Source organism: Neolamprologus multifasciatus, chromosome 4 (assembly GCF_963576455.1).
Source record: "Neolamprologus multifasciatus chromosome 4, fNeoMul1.2, whole genome shotgun sequence".
Lineage (NCBI taxonomy): Eukaryota > Metazoa > Chordata > Actinopteri > Cichliformes > Cichlidae > Neolamprologus > Neolamprologus multifasciatus.
The window spans coordinates 6962463-6982006 of NC_140442.1; the positions used below are offsets into that span (position 1 = coordinate 6962463).

Below are 19544 nucleotides of genomic sequence, written 5' to 3' on the forward strand. Positions count from 1 at the left end.
CTGAACTTCCAAAACAGAGCTACACAGATCACTTAAATTACACAATTGAAAGCATGTGTGTATTGTTTGTGTATTTATAGACAAGCACTCATATTTATTCAAATAATTAAAAAAAAAACTCATTTACCTGTTACTACCACACACCAAATCCGGTTGTTGATACTTCCTGGCTTGTGTAGCCACTAGGTAACAAAAGCTCAACACTGCGCCCAGCATCCTGGAGCACTTCTGTTGTCTTTTGTACGTGATTCTGAGTTTTTACGTGTTTTGGAGTTTGTACATGCTTTGTCTCTAAGGGCCACCATAAATATACTTTATTTATTCACTCCACATAAAATGTAATAAATAAATCATATAATACAAAAAACAACTATTTACATTTTAAACTTTTAACTATTTAAATTGTCAGCTTTTTCCTTTTAAACAAATTTAACGTGAAACAACACAAAACACTGCAAACCACAACACAATTAAATGTAAATTAAAATATTAAAACAAAAAGAAGATGCACATTCTCTGTCATATGGGCCTGCATGAATAAACTTTCTGAATTCTTTATCATCTGCAACTGAAAATAGCGGATGATTACTATACCTTTCTAATGTGACGTTGTTGTCTCTCGCTCTCTTTCTCTCTGGCTCAGTTCCTGTGCTACTGCGAGTGTAACTAACGCCCCTCCCCCCTCTGCCCAGCGCAAAGTACAGGCAGTGTTGCCAACTTAGCGACTTTGTCGCTATATTTAGCGAGTTTTCAGACCCCCTTAGCGACTTTTTTTCTAAAAAGCGACTAGCGACAAATCTGGCGACTTTTTCTGGTATTATTGGAGACTTATTTATGACGACTTTTTGACGTGAACACGCATATCGCTCTTACTCTCAACAAGCAGCGGTGCTGCCGTGGGCGCCTCACCCGTGCCAAAGCGCTCCCAGGGAGAGGATAGTCCTTCCCCAGCTGCTATCAGGGCAGGAGACGTTCACACCTGTGCGTCCAAACGGCAAATGAATCGCGCATGAGCGAAGCCTCTGCTCCCACATTGACTGTAATGCAGTCAGTTCTTCCTTTACTGTTATGCTGTTTTGTGGACCACAAGATTTATAACTACTTAAACACACACAAATTAACTCCACTAGAGTGCCAATTTCGGGTCACTTTTGCCGTTCCAGGCCCAGATAAAGGAGCAGGGTTGGAATTGTGACATTAAAAAACAATAATTGCTAAAAGAAATTTAATTTGTAGTTCTAAATAAATTCTAACTGCATTTAGGACGTTTTTTACTCACTTTATGTCTCTTCCACGATGTTATTTCTCTCTCCAACAACGTAGGTTACAATTACATTAGCATGACAAATTATGCAAATTAGGTGATGACGTCATCTGGCGACTTCTAGCGACTTTTAGGACAGCCAATAGCGATTTTCCTTACTAAGGAGTTGGCAACACTGAGTACAGGCCGTGCGTGCGGAGTTTAGCGGAAAAAGGGCGAGAGAGAGGGTGAGAGAAAGAAAGAAAAAACCTCACGGCTCCCAATAAGGAGCCGGCTCGCGTCGTTCACTTCAAAGAACCGGCTCTAAGAGCCATTTCGTTCGCGAACGACCCATCACTACAAGAAAGATGCCAAGCGGATTTATTTTACCAAGTGGATCATCATGGCCTTGCCATATTGGTCCATTTGATTGACCTTTATTATAATTATGTATTTATTTTATTTTATTTTCGGTTGCTACAAACGGGATAGACATGACTGGGGGATAGGACAGGGAGAAAGAATGAAAGAAATAGAGGGAGAGAAAGAAAAACAGAGGGGAGAAGAGACGGTGAGAAAGGGGGGAAGAAAGAAAGAAAAACAAACAAAACACCTGGATCACCTGTATGGAGAAAAAAAAACAGAAGAGAAAACAAATAAAAAAGAGCAACATAATAAATACAGCACCGTCACAATAAACTAGCTAGCAGTAGATAACAGTAGATACTAAATATTAAAATGTAATGATCGGTCTTGACTAGAACCTGTTTTTTCTGAATTTGCCACAGCAGACTGATTGCTTATGTTCAATTAAGTAACGTGCTGATTTGTGTTTTACTTCAAAAATATACCAGTTATTTATCTCATTCTGTTCACTAAAAAAGTAAACATTACTTTTAGCTACAAAATTATAGTCCTGTATATGTGACTTGTATATATATGTCTGAACACCCCTATGTATTTATAGTCTTCACTAAGACTGAATTTCGTAGCTGAAAGTGGCAGTGATCAATATTCATGTTAACTGATTACTCAAGGTGTTGCTACTGGTAACAAATCCACAGCTAACTGCCACTTATCTCACGTCCTTTCAGCTCTACAGCTCTCTGTTTGTCTCGGTTTACTGTTTTTAAGCATCTCACCAGCATTTGTCTTTTGAGCTGCTGCACATGGAGGCGGTTTGTACAGAGTGACATACTTTATCTAAACAAACAAAGTAAAGAAAACCGAGACATATCAGATTTATTTAGCTTAATCCTCAGAATTTTATAGAGCAAAAAAAAATGTTGCTTAAAAATACACTGATAAGATTTTGACTACTAATGAGGTCAGTCTTTTTGATTAACAGAAAAAGAGTGACTGCTTGGATAAAAATGGTGTGAACACTGTGTAGGTTTTACAGAAAATGCATTTCAGTGGGTGTAAGAATAAGTCACTGAAAAGTGTCTCTAAGGTCTATAACAGAGATTATATGTTTGAGATGAGATGAGATGTTTAGTAAAGGTTTAGACTGGCTCATTTTACACACAAAAAATATCTAGAGCAGGTGTTGCTATAAACCAAAGAGACTGCCTTCTACAGGAGAAGAATGCCGGAGGACAGTTCTGCCTGCATCAGCTACATCAAAGACACTGTTCGTGTTAATGCAAGGCAGCAGCTGTTTTAAGGTTAAATCAATTAAGCTAAATTGATGAGCACAGCAGCATTCACTACCTTTGTTTGAGTATATGAATTCTTTGATGGGGAACGTGCTGGGGATTTCACCGGAGCCAGTTTTCTGGCCACAAATGAGCGCCACACCTCAACATGTTGTTATCCCTGACACAGACTCGAAGATGATAGACAAGTCCAAGCCAAACCTCTGTCACATCACAAAGGAAGCTATCTCTAGATGGTTCTATGAACCCTGACAACAACTATTAGATGGAACGATGATTAAACGAGCTGCTACCATGAGACACCAGTCTTTAAGTTTTAATCAGTAGCTGCCCAGGGACTTATCTTTGTATTAAAAAAATAAAAGCTTTATGCCCAGCTGGAAGATGGAAAGTGAAGCTGCCCGCTAAGCTTTTTTCTCTTGATGACAAGTGTTGCTGCCGTTAGTTTGGAAAAGTCTAACAGCTCAGAAAAAGCCACTGATTGCTTCGCCTGCCACCGCTAACATTTTAAATTAAGCCGGGGTTTTGATTAATGGCATCCCAGCGCATGTATCCTGTTTTTCTTTGCCTCCTGTCTCTTTATCCAGCTTGCCCTTGACACAGCCTCACCTGTGCATTCACCAACAATGCCAGCGTGGAGCTTGCCCTCTTGTGAATCAACTACAACCTCGCCCTGTTTAACTATTAAGTGTTTAATGCAGGCTTCTGAAACATTCTAGGCCTCATTAACATGAATCTATGAATGTTTAATTGTGGTTTGTATTTACAGGCTGCCCTCTCGCTGCCAGTTTGCCACTATGTGGCCTTTGATCTTGTGACAGTGCCTTCGACTAAAACATACCGGATTATTTTATAGGACTCACATGCCACGGTGCTGCAGCTATACAATGCGGTCTAATTGTATCTGATGTTTGGGCTGGCTGTGTCCCTAATTAATCTGTGATTTCCCTTATGTTTTAGAATTGCAAATTGGATATATTGAGCCTTTGAGCTGTTCGTTACACTGGCTGCATAGCTGGACTGAGAAACCCTCTTTATGGCTCCAAGCTAATTATTCAGCCTGTGGATCCAAGCTCTGGAAGGCTGCCTCTGCCTCTAGCTGTAGGCAGTGAATGTGTGCATGCTTATGCATTCCACCATAGCATACAGTAGGTGTTAGAAGCAATACGTATGCATGCACGCATTTGACATTTCAGATTTCACACTGTGTTCCTGTTCTTTGTAGTTTTGCTGGTTATGCATTATACATGGACCTGTTTTAACGTTTTCACAGTGCACGTTTTGCTGTTTGGGAACGATGCGCTTCATTATGTGTGCAAATGCGAGCACATGCCAGTTTGGATTTCTGTGCTAATTTCTCTTGACAGCCTGAAATGTTTCTTATGTGTGGGCTTTATAGTTCAAAGTTAAAAAATGTCTTATCATTACGCATTCAAAGATGAGATCACAAGAAGTTGTCAAGCAGCGTTCGAGAACTTTCAGCTGAACGGCGAAAAGCAACACGGTTCCAGTCAAAATCATGTCAAACCCACACGCGGAGTTCGATATTCACCCCGTGATGTCAAGAAACCGTTTTATATTAATTCGTTTGGTCTCTGGCATTTATTATATACAACTACAAAAATGATCTAATATCGTGATAATTATTCAGAGCCACCACACATTGCAGGTTCTGACAAATTATATAGACGGGGTTATATTCTGAGCTTTATTTTACATTTTTCTGTAGAAACAGAGAGAAGCTTAGGGGAGTTTAATGAAGCAATCTAAAAAATTTAAATGAAATGGAAAAATAGCTTTCATCACACAGGGAGAAAATGGTCTCCTCTATAATTGGCACAAGAACATTACTGAATGTTAATGAGTGAAACCTTGAATTTTACAAAACCGCGCATTGCAGGACTCGGTGAACAAGAGCCCTTACAGCGAGTTGGCTCTGAAGCTGTCTGTTCACTTGTATTGACGAAGGCTATTTAACTTGACTGTCCTAAACTGGGAGTGCTTGTTGGTGCAAGTGATATTTGCAGACCAGCAATGCAATAATCCTTCACCATGAAAAAAGGGAAAAAATGGTACAAAAGGTGGGTTTTACATCAGAAACGAGGTAATAAGATAACATTTGTTGTGTGGAAGGTTGTTTTGCTCAGAGCCACAAAGGACACGCTCAAAGACTGAACTATGCCTCTACGTTTTATGAAAAATAAAATGAGCTTTCTCAGAGAATTGAATATGCAGCCTTGCTTGGTATGTATTAAGGTCGTTGTCTTTATAGAACTACAGAGGCCACCAGCGCTACTTACAAAGAACCATATAAATAAAAAATGTGAAAGTAAAAATGAATGATTTTAAATAGTTTTTTCAATTCATAGCACTAAACATACCATAGCCAGAGTGTCTATTTGGGTCACATCAATTTTGCTATTGAGATATTAAAAGACATAACAAAAAAAAAATCAGTGGTTGTTCCTTAACCTGCGATCTAAACTCAGGTTAAGGAACAAGGACAAATGTATGAGCAGCTTGGAATTAATCAAAAGAAAAATATGTGTATATATAATTTTCTTTTCGCTTATTATTTTGCTAGACTAAAATGTCTAAGGTTTAGTGGACCATTTCACGTTAAAGTTAAGAGAAAATTCCAGTGAATCTCAATTCTCAGCAGGTCCTTAGCTGAGGGAAGACGGTCCCTTTACTAGACAAAGTGCTAAAAGACTAAAGCTAAAGTCGGCAAAGAGTGCATAATCCATTTTATTCCAATCCAGTTTTTCCAAACAAATTTAAAATCTCTATTGCTGGATTGAAAAGAATGAGATAAAAAAAATTAACCCAGAGAACAAGAGATTCTACGCGTGGCTTTTGTGCACTGCGTGCACACAGCAGCCTCTCATCGCTCTGAGGCTGTGTGGCTCAGCAGCAGCAGCAGACAAACAGAGGGGGGCGAAGGACGGCGCAAGTTAGCACAGAGAGAGACAGGCGCTCTCATCAGTGACGGGCTCACCGGCTGCGTGGACAGAGCTGTGGCGCAGGAGGAGGAGAAGAAGAGCAATGGGGGGACAAGCTGCCTGAAAAGCAGAGCAAAACAGAGGAGCAAAAGCGTGAGAGACATCGAGAGAGGGAGGGGGAGAAAAAAGAGAGATCACGGAGAGGAGAGAAGTCATTCAGACCAGGGAGAGGGAGCGAGCTGGATGAAGCTGACAAGGACACAGAGAGAGGAAAGCTCACACAGAAGCCTTTCCTGATGGAAGAAAAGCAAGGGAGTGCTCGGACAAAGTGAAAAAGAAGAAGAGGAGGAGGTGGGGGTGCCCGACAGGAGGTCGAGCTTACGGGGCTTGACTGACATAAAAGACAAGAGGAGGAGGAGCATGAGGGCAAGTTGATGGATTTGATTTGGAGAGAGTATTTTTAGAAGGAGGAGCGGAGACATGAGGGGAATATTGAGATTAGAGATCCTGTCTGTGAGTGGGGGAGAAAAAACTAGGGGGGAAGAAGAAGAAGAAAGAATAACAGGAGACAGATAAGGGGGGAGAGATGTTGAGATGTGAGTGTGACAGAACAGATTATCTCTGGTCTGGTTTCCCGCAGGAAACTGCTGTGAGTGTTTGTCCGTGTATGTGCATGAGTGCCTCCTTCTCCATGTGAAAGTGTGTTGTGGTACGTCTCTAACTGTGGCCGCGATGCTGAGAAGCGGGTCCGCTGCACGATGAAGCCGTCCCGTGTTTACCTGCAGGACCTAATAACGCCGGTGAAAACCGAGTTCGGGGACAGACGAGGAGCGGATCAGTGACATCAGAAAGAACTAAAGAAAGTGGGAGAAGAAAACAAATGAGGATCGTAGACTTTTGTGAATTCAATTAAACCACATGCTTAATAGTGACAAGGAAGTGATTGCTGCCTCTGGCTGATGAATGCTTCTGCAAAGCTGTGAAGCTCAAAAACACATACTTAACCCAAAAGAAGACAAAGCACAGCGCTGGAACACGGCTCTTCTCGCGGACTGCACCACACCAACCAATTCTGTCTTCTGTCATCTCATTATTCTAATTACCTTCCCTTCTTTCATTTGTTTTTTGTCCTCTGTACTAAGCCTGTGGTATTTTGTATTCTGTCCTCTTCTCTCCCTCTCTCCTCCCCTCCCTCTTCCTCTTGCCTTCGCTCTCTCTGTCTCATCCTCTCTTGTTCACTGTCACCCTAACTGCCGTGGATGCTGGAGTCATTCATGTAGAAGACACCTTGCTTGGAGCACATTTGCCTAGCTGATTTTTTTTTTCTTCTGTCCCTGCTGAGCTGGATGATTGGAGCGCTCTCACATGGAGAGACCAAGAGAAATGACCAACAAGTAGCTGCTCCTCAGTTCAAAAGAGCTCCTGCACCAATAAGAGAAGGCAGCTTCAAAACACACAGCTTTCGTAAGATCACTTTTTTTGTGTGTGTGCATGCAGCGTTAATGCACTTCAAAATCGATAGGTCTGTAGTGTTTTTTAGGGCCAACACATATCCATGTGTGGATTACAGTAGTGGATTTATCCTGGAGCTACATGTGGGCCCCAGCCCCTGAGGCCTGGCTGGGAAATGAAGCCTTTCCAGCGGCTTTAGGAGCACTGTGGACAGCGATGGCCTTGGAAGGGCGCTGTCTCCGGAGGGGATCCCCGGCCATGATCAGAAAAGGCCGTCAGCGGCTTCATCCGAAGCCAACTCTGGCCCAGGTCACTTCCACTCTGCTGTCAAGGACACGCCTACACGGTTTGCGGCATATTTGCGTCCCTGGTGGCTCTGTGGGCCGCAGGGCCTTCTGGCTTCTGGCACTCTGCACCTCTGTAGGGTTGCTTTTATCTTGGTCCTCCAACCGCTTACTCCACTGGCTTTCCTTTCCCACATACACGCGAGTCCACACTGAATGGGCCAAAGAACTGGCTTTCCCTACAGTCACTATCTGTAACAATAACCCTATCCGCCTCTACAAACTCACCAAGAGTGACCTGTACTTTGCTGGCCACTGGCTGGGCCTGCTGCTTGCTAACCGGACAGTGAGACCCATGGTTTTGGACTTGCTTCAAGAGGACCGTCGCACCTGGTTCAAGAAACTGTCAGACTTCAGGCTCTTTCTCCCACCCAGAAACTTTGAAGGGACCAACCTGGAGTTTATGGACAGACTGAGCCACCAACTGGATGACATGCTTCTGTCCTGCAAATATAGAGGAGAGCCATGTGGAGCTCACAACTTCTCTTCTGTAAGTCGGCTTCTTGTGTTTTTCTTTCTGAAAGTATATAAAAGTTAAAATAATATTTGCATCATGCTGAAGCAACTCGTCTTTTGCGTTAGTCAGCCTAAATACACAAGACTGTAAAATCTATTTTATGCATAACTGGCTGTTAAAACTTTGTTGGTCATCATAAAAATGTTTGAACATCATTTTCTGCATTTATTAAATCACCGCCAGACCTCTTCGCCAAGAAAATAACCAAGGGATATGAATTTATGCATTTTCAGAAGTTGCATGACAGTAGCCATTATCATACATTAACACAGATGAAATGGGCTAATTATCGGCTCGTGGGCAAGAATGGCTATTAAACGACCCCTACGTATCAAAAATGTTCTTTAACAGTACTGCCTCAGGTTAGTTTACTGCCTCTGTGTCTAATCACTCATCTTCTTTTTCTCTGCGGATGTGAGTTTAGTGGATTTCTGTGCCCACGCTCTCTCGTGGGCTCCCTTGCCATGTTTGAACCATGGCAGATGTTTTCTCTGTGGAAATGTTGATGCTCAAGCTGTGTTTGAAACTTTTTTTTGTCTTTTTTTTCCCTTTTCTACTATGTACTCAGTGTTGGAAACAGAAGGAGAAAGGATTAAGTATCTGTATGAAATGCACACAAATCTAAACAAATCCATAGTGAGCGTAATTATAGTTGTTTTTTTTCGACTGGTGACAATTAAATATATTTGGATTTTACTTTTTAAGGTTTTTGTTTAGACTTTTAGTATTTATTTTTTGACATCATTAGTGGCTTTGTCTGCTTTTACTGCAATAAATTCAAATAATAACCCACACAAAAGGAACCAAGACAAAACATCACATACAGCACATGGTGTATGCTGAATGTGAAGCTGAAGAAAACAGAACTCCACAGATTTAATCAAAGTCTAATTTGAGGTCTTGAGGAGTACATATAGCAGGTTTGCCATGTGTTGACATAGATTCCTTCTTTTAGAAGAAGCTAGCATTACTGTCTTAATTGCTATCATTTTGGTTTTGAATGAAGACAACAAATCTGACAAGAAGTAAATTTACCAGATCTATGTTACCAAAGACTTTTCATTTACTACTGCTACTAGTGCTGCATTAGTGCTCTGACTGAACAGTTGATTGTCAAGTGTCATTGTGGGTAGTGTAGGCTTCAGGTTTCAGGTTAATGTCAGGTAATGCTTTCTTTACAACAGTTTATTTTAATAATAATAATAATAATAATAATGGATTGCATTTATATAGCACTTTTCAGGACCCTCAAAGCGCTTTACAATTCCACTATTCATTCACTCTCACATTCATACACTGGTGGAGGCAGCTACAGTTGTAGCCACAGCTGCCCTGGGGCAGACTGACAGAGGCAAGGCTGCCATATTGCGCCATCGACCCCTCTGGCCAACACCAGTAGGCGGTAGGTGAAGTGTCTTGCCCAAGGACACAACGACCAAGACTTTCCGAGCCGGGGCTCGAACCGGCAACCTTCCAATTACAAGACGAACTGCCAACTCTTTGAGCCACGATCGCCCCCGATTTTAATTGACTTTAATGCTGATTCTTCTAATGGAGAACATTTTACCACAGGTTCAACATGACATTTTTAGAGATTCAGTTCAGTTAAATTCAACCTATACCTGTCTGCCCCTGTGTGAAAAAGTGATTGCCCTCCTAAACCTAAACCTAATAACTAGTTAATTAACATGGTATCTAGCATGGACTCAAAACACTGTGGCCAGTCCTACGAAGGTTTACCAGTATTCCAAGTTTTCTTCATTTGTGGATATTGGTTCGCTGCAGTCCCAAAGGCTTAGAAATGGCTTAGTATCCCTTTACAGATCGATAGATATCAATAAGTTTGTTGTCTAAAGCTGTTTCTTTAGATCGTGGCATGATGTGTTGCTAGTTTTGTTTTCCTTCTTCACCAATACTGTCAGACTGGCAGGACATTTCAGGTGGTATAATCACAATTAGACTAAAAATCCCAGTGAGTTACAGTTGTTGTGTTTAACAAGAAAATATAGCTAACTGTGTTTTTCTCTCTTTATGCTTTTGAATAGAACTGAGCAGGCCATCATTATCATTATCACTTCAGTAATGCGATTCAGAGATGAATAGCTTGTTGTCTAATACCAGTTCAGTCTTTTAGTGTTTAAGCTCTTACATGGCTTGCCATGCAGCCTTAGAAACAAAAGCTGAGAAACAAAGCAGCATAATTGCATTGCTTCGAACCATCCTCACATTAAAGCACAGATTATAAAAAAACCTTAGGGCTAGTGGGAAAATAGATTTTAGGGATGTTCAAGGAGTGTGTTAAATGATAAAACAATATCAGAGATTGAAAAGCCATCTGAAACCATTAGTTACATTCTTAATTAACCAATAACCAGAGGTGGCTGTAGCTCAGGAGGTAGAGCAGGTCATCTTCCAATTGAAACGTTAATGGGTCAATCTCTGCCCATTCCAGTATGCATGCCACAGTGTCCTTAAGAAAAAAAAACCTCAAGTTGCTCTCCAATATGAGCGACTTGGGAAGTGTGAATATTATAAAAAGTGCTCAAATGAATGTGTGTGAATCGGTGAATGACACTCAAAATATAAAGCAATTTCAGTCCTCAGGTAGAGCAGGAAAGCGTTTTATAAGAACCAGCTCATTTACCAAATCACATTTTGAATCCACTTACATGTCATTTTAGTAGACATACACCCATTTTCTCTCTACAGACACACAATGGTTTCATCTCTTATTTTCCACCCTGGTGTATTTTAGAACTTCCAGGACAAAGAAGGATGGAGAGCGGTGCTGCCATGTGAAATAGCTGATGCTGCATAGCATCTTAGACCAAAGAGTGAACTTAAGTTGTGCATTAATAAAGTTTGAATAATTGCCATAGCCAATTGTATTAATCATCCAGCTGACTAATCGCACACATCTCTTGTTGTTTCTGTGTGTGTGCATTTCAATCAAACTAGTTTTCGTTAGTTTTACTTATTTGTCATGCTAAACTTTGTGTTTACTCTTTTTGTCCTCTGTCAGAAACAGGACAAAGCACATCAGACTGCTGCCATGCAAGTTAAGTGTGCAATCCGAACCATGCCCCAAGCCATCCATTAATTTTTTTAAGAATGCTGATGATTGCAGTAAAGACAAATACATATTCTTTCTGGTTTAAATTCAGATATTTGAAATATTTGTAGCAGTAGAAAGGGCCCGTTGCTACTATCGATGTCAAGGAGAAGCATTCAGTTGGTTGGCTGCGATATAACAATGCAAAACTTTTGATACTGAATCCATTCAAGATGTGAACTGTTCAAGCAGCAGTTCATCCAAGCTGAAGGATTTTCTTGCTTTCACAACATACAAATGTCCAAACTCAGTCTGTGCAATCTCTCTCCAAACCAGTAAATCCAAAAGGCAGAAACCATAAGGAGCTAGGTCGATGCAGCGCTAGCACAGTTTGATCCCCAATCAAGCGAGACAATTATCACATATTTTTCACCATGTAAGTTTCCTTATTTAGTTATTACATGGATACTACGCCAGCTAATGATAAGTTTCTCTGCAGATCACATTGATGCTCCAGTCCTGTTTTCTTTTTCATCTTGTTGTACCTTAAAGTGGGCCTCAGTGGTTTTGCTAATCTCATTAGCCTGCTGCTACAAGTCAGCAAAGACTCCCTGAGGCCTATTCATTATCACTGTATTTAAAGCAGTGTCGCTCTAAGACCAAAAAAGATGCAACAGCTAGATTAAACAAGACATAGGAAGTACACATACACAGACTTGTGGCTAAATAAACACGAGAGAGCTCTTTTCTTTGTGTGTAAAAACTGTCTTAGTAAGAAGTGGGAAATGCAGTTTTAATATGTGTTGGTTATTACACAGTACAGAGGAACCTTTGAACTGCCAGGCAGCCTCTGGTTTGAGTGGGAGAGGAAGGAAAAAGGTATGACAAGAAGTTGGAAGTGAGTGATGGCATTAAAAAAAAAGCATCTAGTTGATCAGGTCGCAAGTACAAATGGTTCCCATAATTCTGCCCAGCCCTTATAGCAGCAGGATTTCATGTGCTAAATCTACTGCATCACAGCGAACTAGTAGAAAGCTGGCAAATCAATAAATCTCTTAGCTCCGTGCTGTGGTTTATGGTGGTCTGTATTGCTCCCACATCTCCAATACTGATGTATTCTCAGCCACCCCACAGCTAGTCCCAATAGCGGGGGATGACAGATCTGGAGAAACGTGCCAAAGGCCAAGCAAACTGTTCTCAGCATCCTCAGTGGGAGTAGCTGATACCTTATCAAATCCCAGGTAACAGAGCGACTTCCTATGATGAGCAGATATACATCTCCACCATACATTTAAAAGCTCCATCAAGGACAAGACAGCTGCACCTACAGTGACAAATTAAACATTGCTTGGAGTTGGAGAGTAGCACCTAATCATACTCCAAGTAGGGAATGAAAAAAGGTTAACCTCCCTGTCTGCCCACTGTAATGTATCAACTCTATCTCAGAAGAAATCTCATAACTGCAGAGCCACATTAATACTGCCCTTCCCCCTGTGGGGCTTGACTTGAGGAGGTTCATACGTGTTTTTGAATTGTGAATTATGCAGTACATGCATCAAATATTAATGAGTCCAAGTTTTTCTTAGCTGGTATATTCTACTTTTAAATCTGCATCTACAGTTTAGAGTCTTTCAGCTCGTTGTTTTGGCTTTACAGCAACTTTATTGTTTTGGTTTATTCTTGGCAACCTTACAGCTTCCTCTGCATGCCGCTCAGCACCACAAAGCAACTATATTCTGTGTTTGCTGGACGACTAAATTTGAAGTTGATTATATACGTTTGCCTCTTCACGATATAACATAGACATAGCTTACCCTAAATCCTTTTGTTTTTGTAAATCTGCTCAGGAAGGTAGTTGTTTAGTTTAGTGTGACATTCAACTGCACTAAAAAAGGAAACCCGGGTTCCTTTTAGAAAAAGATTTGAACACAAATCCTTTGCTCTGGTGAAATCTAAAGGTCTCTTGTGAATTTTAGCAGTAATCTTTTAAGCATACTTTAATTTTTCATTAGCCTCATCTCCTCATTGTGTTTAGTAGATGTCTGCTCAGGGTTGCACATGACAAATTTAATAATCTTCTATTGGTGCTGTGGGTCAGGCATGGTGTAACGGACGATGGCTTTAACGGCTCCTCTGTTTAGTGTCTTTGTCTTATGTGACCTCTTAACAGAAACGCGCTTCATTATAATGCTAATTTTCTAATGTTTGTTGTTTTCTCTGCTCACAATCACATTAAAGATTTTCCCCCCAAAATGTATTAAAGTAATAGTAAATATAATGTGCTTCACAATACTTTAATTCAGTATTGCACATATACATGTAAGCAGCATCCGTGCTTGCATCAGTTTGGTGACGTGACGGTTACAAAATGCAACAAAATAGATGGGAGCCAAAAAAACAGCCAGTTCTGTGTGTTTGTTTGATTTTAAACTGGTGATTAATGTAATTTCTAGATTAGATTAGATTTCCAGATCCAGATTTCTAGATTTTAGATTCATTTTCATGTTGATGTAAAGTCAAACCAAAGGCAGAGATGCTAACTCATCGTGGGTTTGAGGTGTTGAATGTTGCCTGTTCGTCCTTGCTAGATTTTCTAACAAGAGAAAGTTAGTGTTCAAAAACTGTCTGTCTGCTTTTTTATTGATTAGAATAAAACAAAGCAAACAAACCAAAACAAAAACATCTCAAGGGCAAAACATGTGATCTCACGTTTGCAACTTTGTTTTCTACTGAGCTAGTTGAATTCACACTGGAGACTTCTGCATCTCTGTTTATGTTGCTGACATTAAAGGTGTTACTGTCTGTAGCTTTAGGTTCACCATGTAACAAATGAGACAGAATTTAGATCTATATAAAGGTAAATTGCTTAAAGTGTTTTTTTATTAATAACAAGAAAAAAATACTGATTTGCTTACATGTAGAAGATGTTCAGTGGCCATCAACGACAGATATGTTTAATTTGCTCAAGGCAATGGCAATTTTATTTATATGGCACACATAAACTCAATGTGTTTAACACAAAAGAATAAAAGCATCAAAACCTGTGTAGGGTTACAATGCCTTAAGGCAGTGAAACGGCAAAATAAAACTTAAAATACACACTCAGCTAATGACTGTAAGCCTGTGTGAACAAAGAGGTTTTGAGTTTGCTTTTGAATGTCGGCACAAATGTAATTGATCTCAGGTCAACAGGCAGCTTGTTCCAAAGAACAGAACCACAGTAGCTGAAAGCACCTTCAGCACACTTGGATCTGATTCTAATAACAAAGGATATCCACCTGATGACCTGAGAGGTCTGACTGGGTTATAAACAGTAAGCAAGTCTGATATTTACTTGAGAGCAAAACCATCAAAAGCTCTCTGAACGCAAAAAAGGATTTTAAAGCTAAAGCATCTTTATTGCACTGGGAGGCAATGAAGGCATCACAATATTTTTGCATACTTATAAGGAGTCTGTCCTAATGATGATCTGGAGAGTCCTGCAAATAAATGTTTACAATATTTGCAGCCGGCAGCCTCGCCTCTGTCAGTGCACCCCAGGGTGGCTGTGGCTACAATTTAGCTTGCTATCACCAGTGTGTGAATGTGTGTGTGACTGGGTGGATGACTGGTTGTGTAAAGCGCTTTGGGGTCCTTAGGGACTAGTAAAGCGCTATACAAGTACAGGCCATTTACCATAATCTGACCTGCCCGACATGGAAGCAAGACCAATTTCTCAGTCTCTTTGAGACAGGAATTTTCTAAGTTTTGTTGTATTTTTTCAGTGATAGAAAGCACTTCTGCTAATTTTATCAATATGATTATCAAACCTGAGATCACTGTCTAAAATAATGCAGAGGTTCCTGACTTGCTCACTGTCTTGCCTCTGTTCAGTTCTAAAAACTTTGAGATACTCAGCAAATAATGCCACCAATGCAGTAAACAGGCGTTAGATCGTCATAAAAGGACAGGTACAACTGTCTATCAGCGGAATAAGAATGGTAGGCTATGTTATGATTCTTTATGATAGCACCAACTGGAAGCATGCGAAGATTAAAGCGCAATGAACCAAGACAGACACTCGAGGAATCCCTGATTTCATTTTTATTTGTGCAGATCTACAACTGCTAATTGAAAATGAAAACCTCAACCCTTTAGGTTTGACGAGAGCCAGTCAAGAACCTGACCTATTAAACCAACTGAATCATAAAGCCCAAGTCATGATCAGCAGAGTCAAAAGCAGCACTGTTGATTTTGATAATTTTTAGGCCATTGATGACTTCAGGAAAAGCTGATTCTGGGCTATGATTGGACCTGAACCCTGACTGGCACAAATCACTAGATTGCCTTTCTGAAAACATCCCCAAAGAGAATTGTCTACTCCCAAGATCAAACTGGGAATATTTTATTTCTTATGTGAATGCGTAAACTACTACTTTTCTACAAAATAATATTCCTATTTTTATTGTTTTTGAGCTGAAACAGAAAGTTTGAGAACATCATAGGGTTTTATTTCCACTTTTTTATTTAGGCAGTAGATGTACTTGCAGTAGTCTTGGGGGCTATTTTCAGCTGAACCTTCCATTTTCATTCTGGAGCTCTAATTATTTGCAATTTTATTGTCTGTCTGGGAAAACCTGAGATCTGCACCACCTTTTGACTTTCCTCTTTTACTTTCCACACCGAGCCTATAAACACAATGAAGAGGCGTATTTGCAGAGGTCCCTGCGAAGCCACCTACAAAGCCTCGTCAATCTCCACTGAGCCTGAAGAGGCCCCCGATTGAGTTTTAAGCACATCCAGGTAATAATGCTGGTCTCTCCTGCTTTCGTTTGTCACAGACCTTTTCGGTAGAACTCCACAAAGTAAGACCATAAGCTATTGATTTGGCTTCAAGTAAACAATAGTGGGAGTCAGGTGGAAGCTTCAGCTCCAACGAGAGCAATCTCATTAACACAGGTGGCCCGGTGCTAACCATGCTCCTCAGCCCCAGTCCAATTTCCCTCTTCAGAACAGATGGCCTGAGTGGTTTCGTGAGCTCCAACTTCCAGGTTCCACATTAAAAACCATAATAGTACTTTGTGTATGAATGGCCACAGCACAGGTCAGTGATATGCCACTAGATGCAGGCGGCATCCAGTAGCTGTTTGACTGCAAGCACAACGAACAGTCACCTTAATCTGCCAGCGTAATGCATGCCTTGAATGCAAACGATAAGATTATACATGGTTAGTATTCATAAGGTCGCATCAATGCATAAACCACAAAACTTGTGTAAAAGGTTAGTGTTTGAAATAGAGAGCTAATGGATACTGTTCTGTTCCATGAATACCATTAGCAGAATATGTGTCCAGTCTCCACTACACCTTATAAAGGGTGTGAGTTCCAGCAAATGAGCTTCACGTGGTCTTTCTTTGTAATACTGCTAAGAAAAACATTTGCGTTATGGAGCTTCTCTTAGGAGGCTGTGACTGAAGCAGTGGTATATCAAGTAATGGCAGGGTCGGTCTGATCCCGAGGCTCTACACTTCGAGACATGTCATCAGGAAAGACGTTAAGCCCAAATTTCCTCTCAGTGCTCGGTGCTGACACGCTTTTGTGAATAAGAATCTCATTTTAAAGCGCTAGCTGGGATGTAGTTAAGGTTAAAGGCACAATATGTGTTTAGTATATTTAACATTTATACAGCACATAAGTGATGACACATGCAATGATTGCAGTATTTAAAAAGTGTGTACTTTAAAACATTTCACCATTTTTCCAGCTCATTTCCCACATACACAAATTCTGCTCTTAAGATATGCATACTACTACGCCCACGATTTAAATCTACATTCACTGTGAGCACCTTTGGGCAAGAAACACCCATCTGCAGCACCATCTCCGTGTTGTGCACATACAAAATGGCCAAATAGCTCAGTGCTAATGGACATTATATGAGATCCAGCATTTTGTGTAGTACAACACAAGCAAAGACTACACTGGTAACATTGTCTCAGAGATTACCCTACAGTTGCATCAACAACTCTGCGACAGAAAGTCAACAATCACTAAATGTTCTAAGCTTTGCAAAGGTGAGATGTTATTGCAGGGATGTTTTATCCGATTGCATTACATTGCACTTCTGTATATTTTAATTTCAGAGCACAAAATGTAAGAAGAATATTAAATGCATTTCAGAAGTCCAAGAGACAGTTCAGTTTTCCAAAGTCCCCCCCGTGAAACACACCGACATCATCTCTACATCACATCACAGGCATTTTCTTTTTGGACTGTGCTCAGCATGCTTTTGATTTCAGACCACAAAATTTATTTTATTATATATTTATATATCTCTGATTTATGTTTATAGTACTCCAGCTTTTGTAAAGTGCCACCTACACTAAAACATTCCATAAACTCATTAGATTTTCTCAGCATAATTAGATGTGTTTATGGGTTTTGAGACAGGTGAACTTAAAATGTCTAATTATGCCACAACGGGAGGGCTTATCAAAGCTCTGAAGTGTGATTACAGAGTAAGTCGTTTAATGATCAAAATACCTTGCAGAGAAATTCAAAAACAATATTCCAACTTGTACGTTTATGTAAACACTTTTTACAAGTCGAGAAAATTATTATTATAAGATTATATGAAACCAACCCAACATTTTTTCCATTTCCTGACAAAGAGAATTACCCAAGTGAATTAATTTGAATGCATTTCTTTAATGCAACAACTGATTCACATTTTCATTGTATCGGGAGTGGTGATTGTTGTAGTAGCATTTGTTTGAGTAACAGTTTATAAGAACAAGAGTGGGTAGTTTTATACACCCACACATATATATAAATTCTCCTCTTGCCCCAGCGGGCAGTTCAAGCTCGGGTCCTTTACACTGGGAGCTTGAGAGGACTGCGCTCTTCTGGACAGAGATCTCGGATGTCATTCCTGGGATCTGCTGGAGCCATTCACCTAGCTTGGGAATCACCGCACCTATTGCTCCGATTACCACTGGGACCACTGTTACCTTCACCCTTCACATCTTCTCGAGCTCTTCTCTGTGCCCTTGGTACTTCTCTAGCTTCTAGTCAAAGGAGCTTGGAAAGAAAAGCGTCTGGACTTCTTTAAGTTGCTTGAAGACGTTTCACCTCTCATCCGAGAAGCTTCTTCAGTTCTAAGGTCAAATGGTGGGGAGTCCCAGATTTAAACCTAGTGGGAGTGTCCCCCCACAGAGGGACAAAAGGACCCCCTGATGATCCTCTAATCGCCTGAGCCAAGGTGTGAAACTGGGTGTGGGTCCCAATCAGCCAGGGTTTCGGGTGAGCTCTTTGTGAAACCTGACCCTACCTTATCATGCGAATTCCTGAGGTCAGAGGATCATCAGAGGGTCCTTTTGTCCCTCTGTGGGGGGATACTCCCACTAGGTTTAAATCTGGAACTCCCCACCATTTGACCTTAGAACTGAAGAAGCTTCTCGGATGAGAGGTGAAACATCTTCAAGCAACTTCAAGAAGTCCAGACGCTTTTCTTTGCAAGCTCCTTTGACTACAATGACCTGGATGACTGAGAACCTTCACAGACACTCTAGCTTCTAGTGTTCCTTCTTCCTGATGTTGCTGTCATTCGGTATCGCTACATCTGTCATTACAAGCCATCTACTTCTGCTCGTCTATGTAAGAATTGAATCAGATTGCAGTTCTTTCTGATCCTTTGCTTCTGTTAAAACAAAGTACAGCAGTAACAGCCTGTGTGTTAGAATCAATCATATAAACAACCAGTTAGTGCTCGAAGAAAACAAAATCACGCACAGACGGGGTGGATCATTCAGCAGCAGGCACGGCACTGACACTAATACGGGCTTCCCAGCATGTGATAGTGGCTCTGTGTGGTTCTCCTCATAGGAGTCTCTTATCATATGACAGGGCAGCAGTCAACCCATGCAGCCAAAAACACACTCATAAGATGCTGTTAGAGTGTGAAGAGAATGGCGTAGCTGCATGTTTTCTTCCTCGCAGCGGCACTCTAAACTTCACACCTGCTCTCTTTTTGAATCCACAGTCTACCCTAAAAGCCTAATTAAGTATTAAGAGGCACATATACAGGAATTAATTTGGCACTGCACAAAATATATATAATTTCTAACATGCTGGAAACAGGCCAAGAACATATTTCCAACTTATTACATCCCACATACGGTACATTCCAGATTTCACTTTCTGAATATGAGCTTCAGGGCTCTGCAGTCCTCTGAGGGAGTTATCATGACATACAGAATGACCATAGAGTACATAATTTTGACCTTCCTTTTTAAACTTGCTTTCTTCCATTATATGGTTTGTGTTCTTTTAGATTTAAATCAGCTGGCTCGCGTCAA

General features: G+C 40.7%; 1 protein-coding gene across 4 annotated transcripts in view; it reads left to right on the forward strand.

The window, feature by feature from the left end:
* Positions 1–19544, forward strand: part of asic2 (acid-sensing (proton-gated) ion channel 2) — a 422593-nt gene that overhangs the window by 284498 nt on the left and 118551 nt on the right. The window contains exon 1 of one of the 4 annotated variants that reach the window (XM_085157241.1): positions 1487–8129. The exons of the other annotated variants lie outside the window; for them this stretch is intronic. Within the exon in view, the coding sequence (XP_085013367.1) occupies positions 7437–8129 (693 nt within the window). The 5' untranslated portion in view covers positions 1487–7436. Of the gene's footprint in view, positions 1–1486; positions 8130–19544 lie in introns of those variants that run through there. 4 annotated transcript variants of the gene reach the window in all.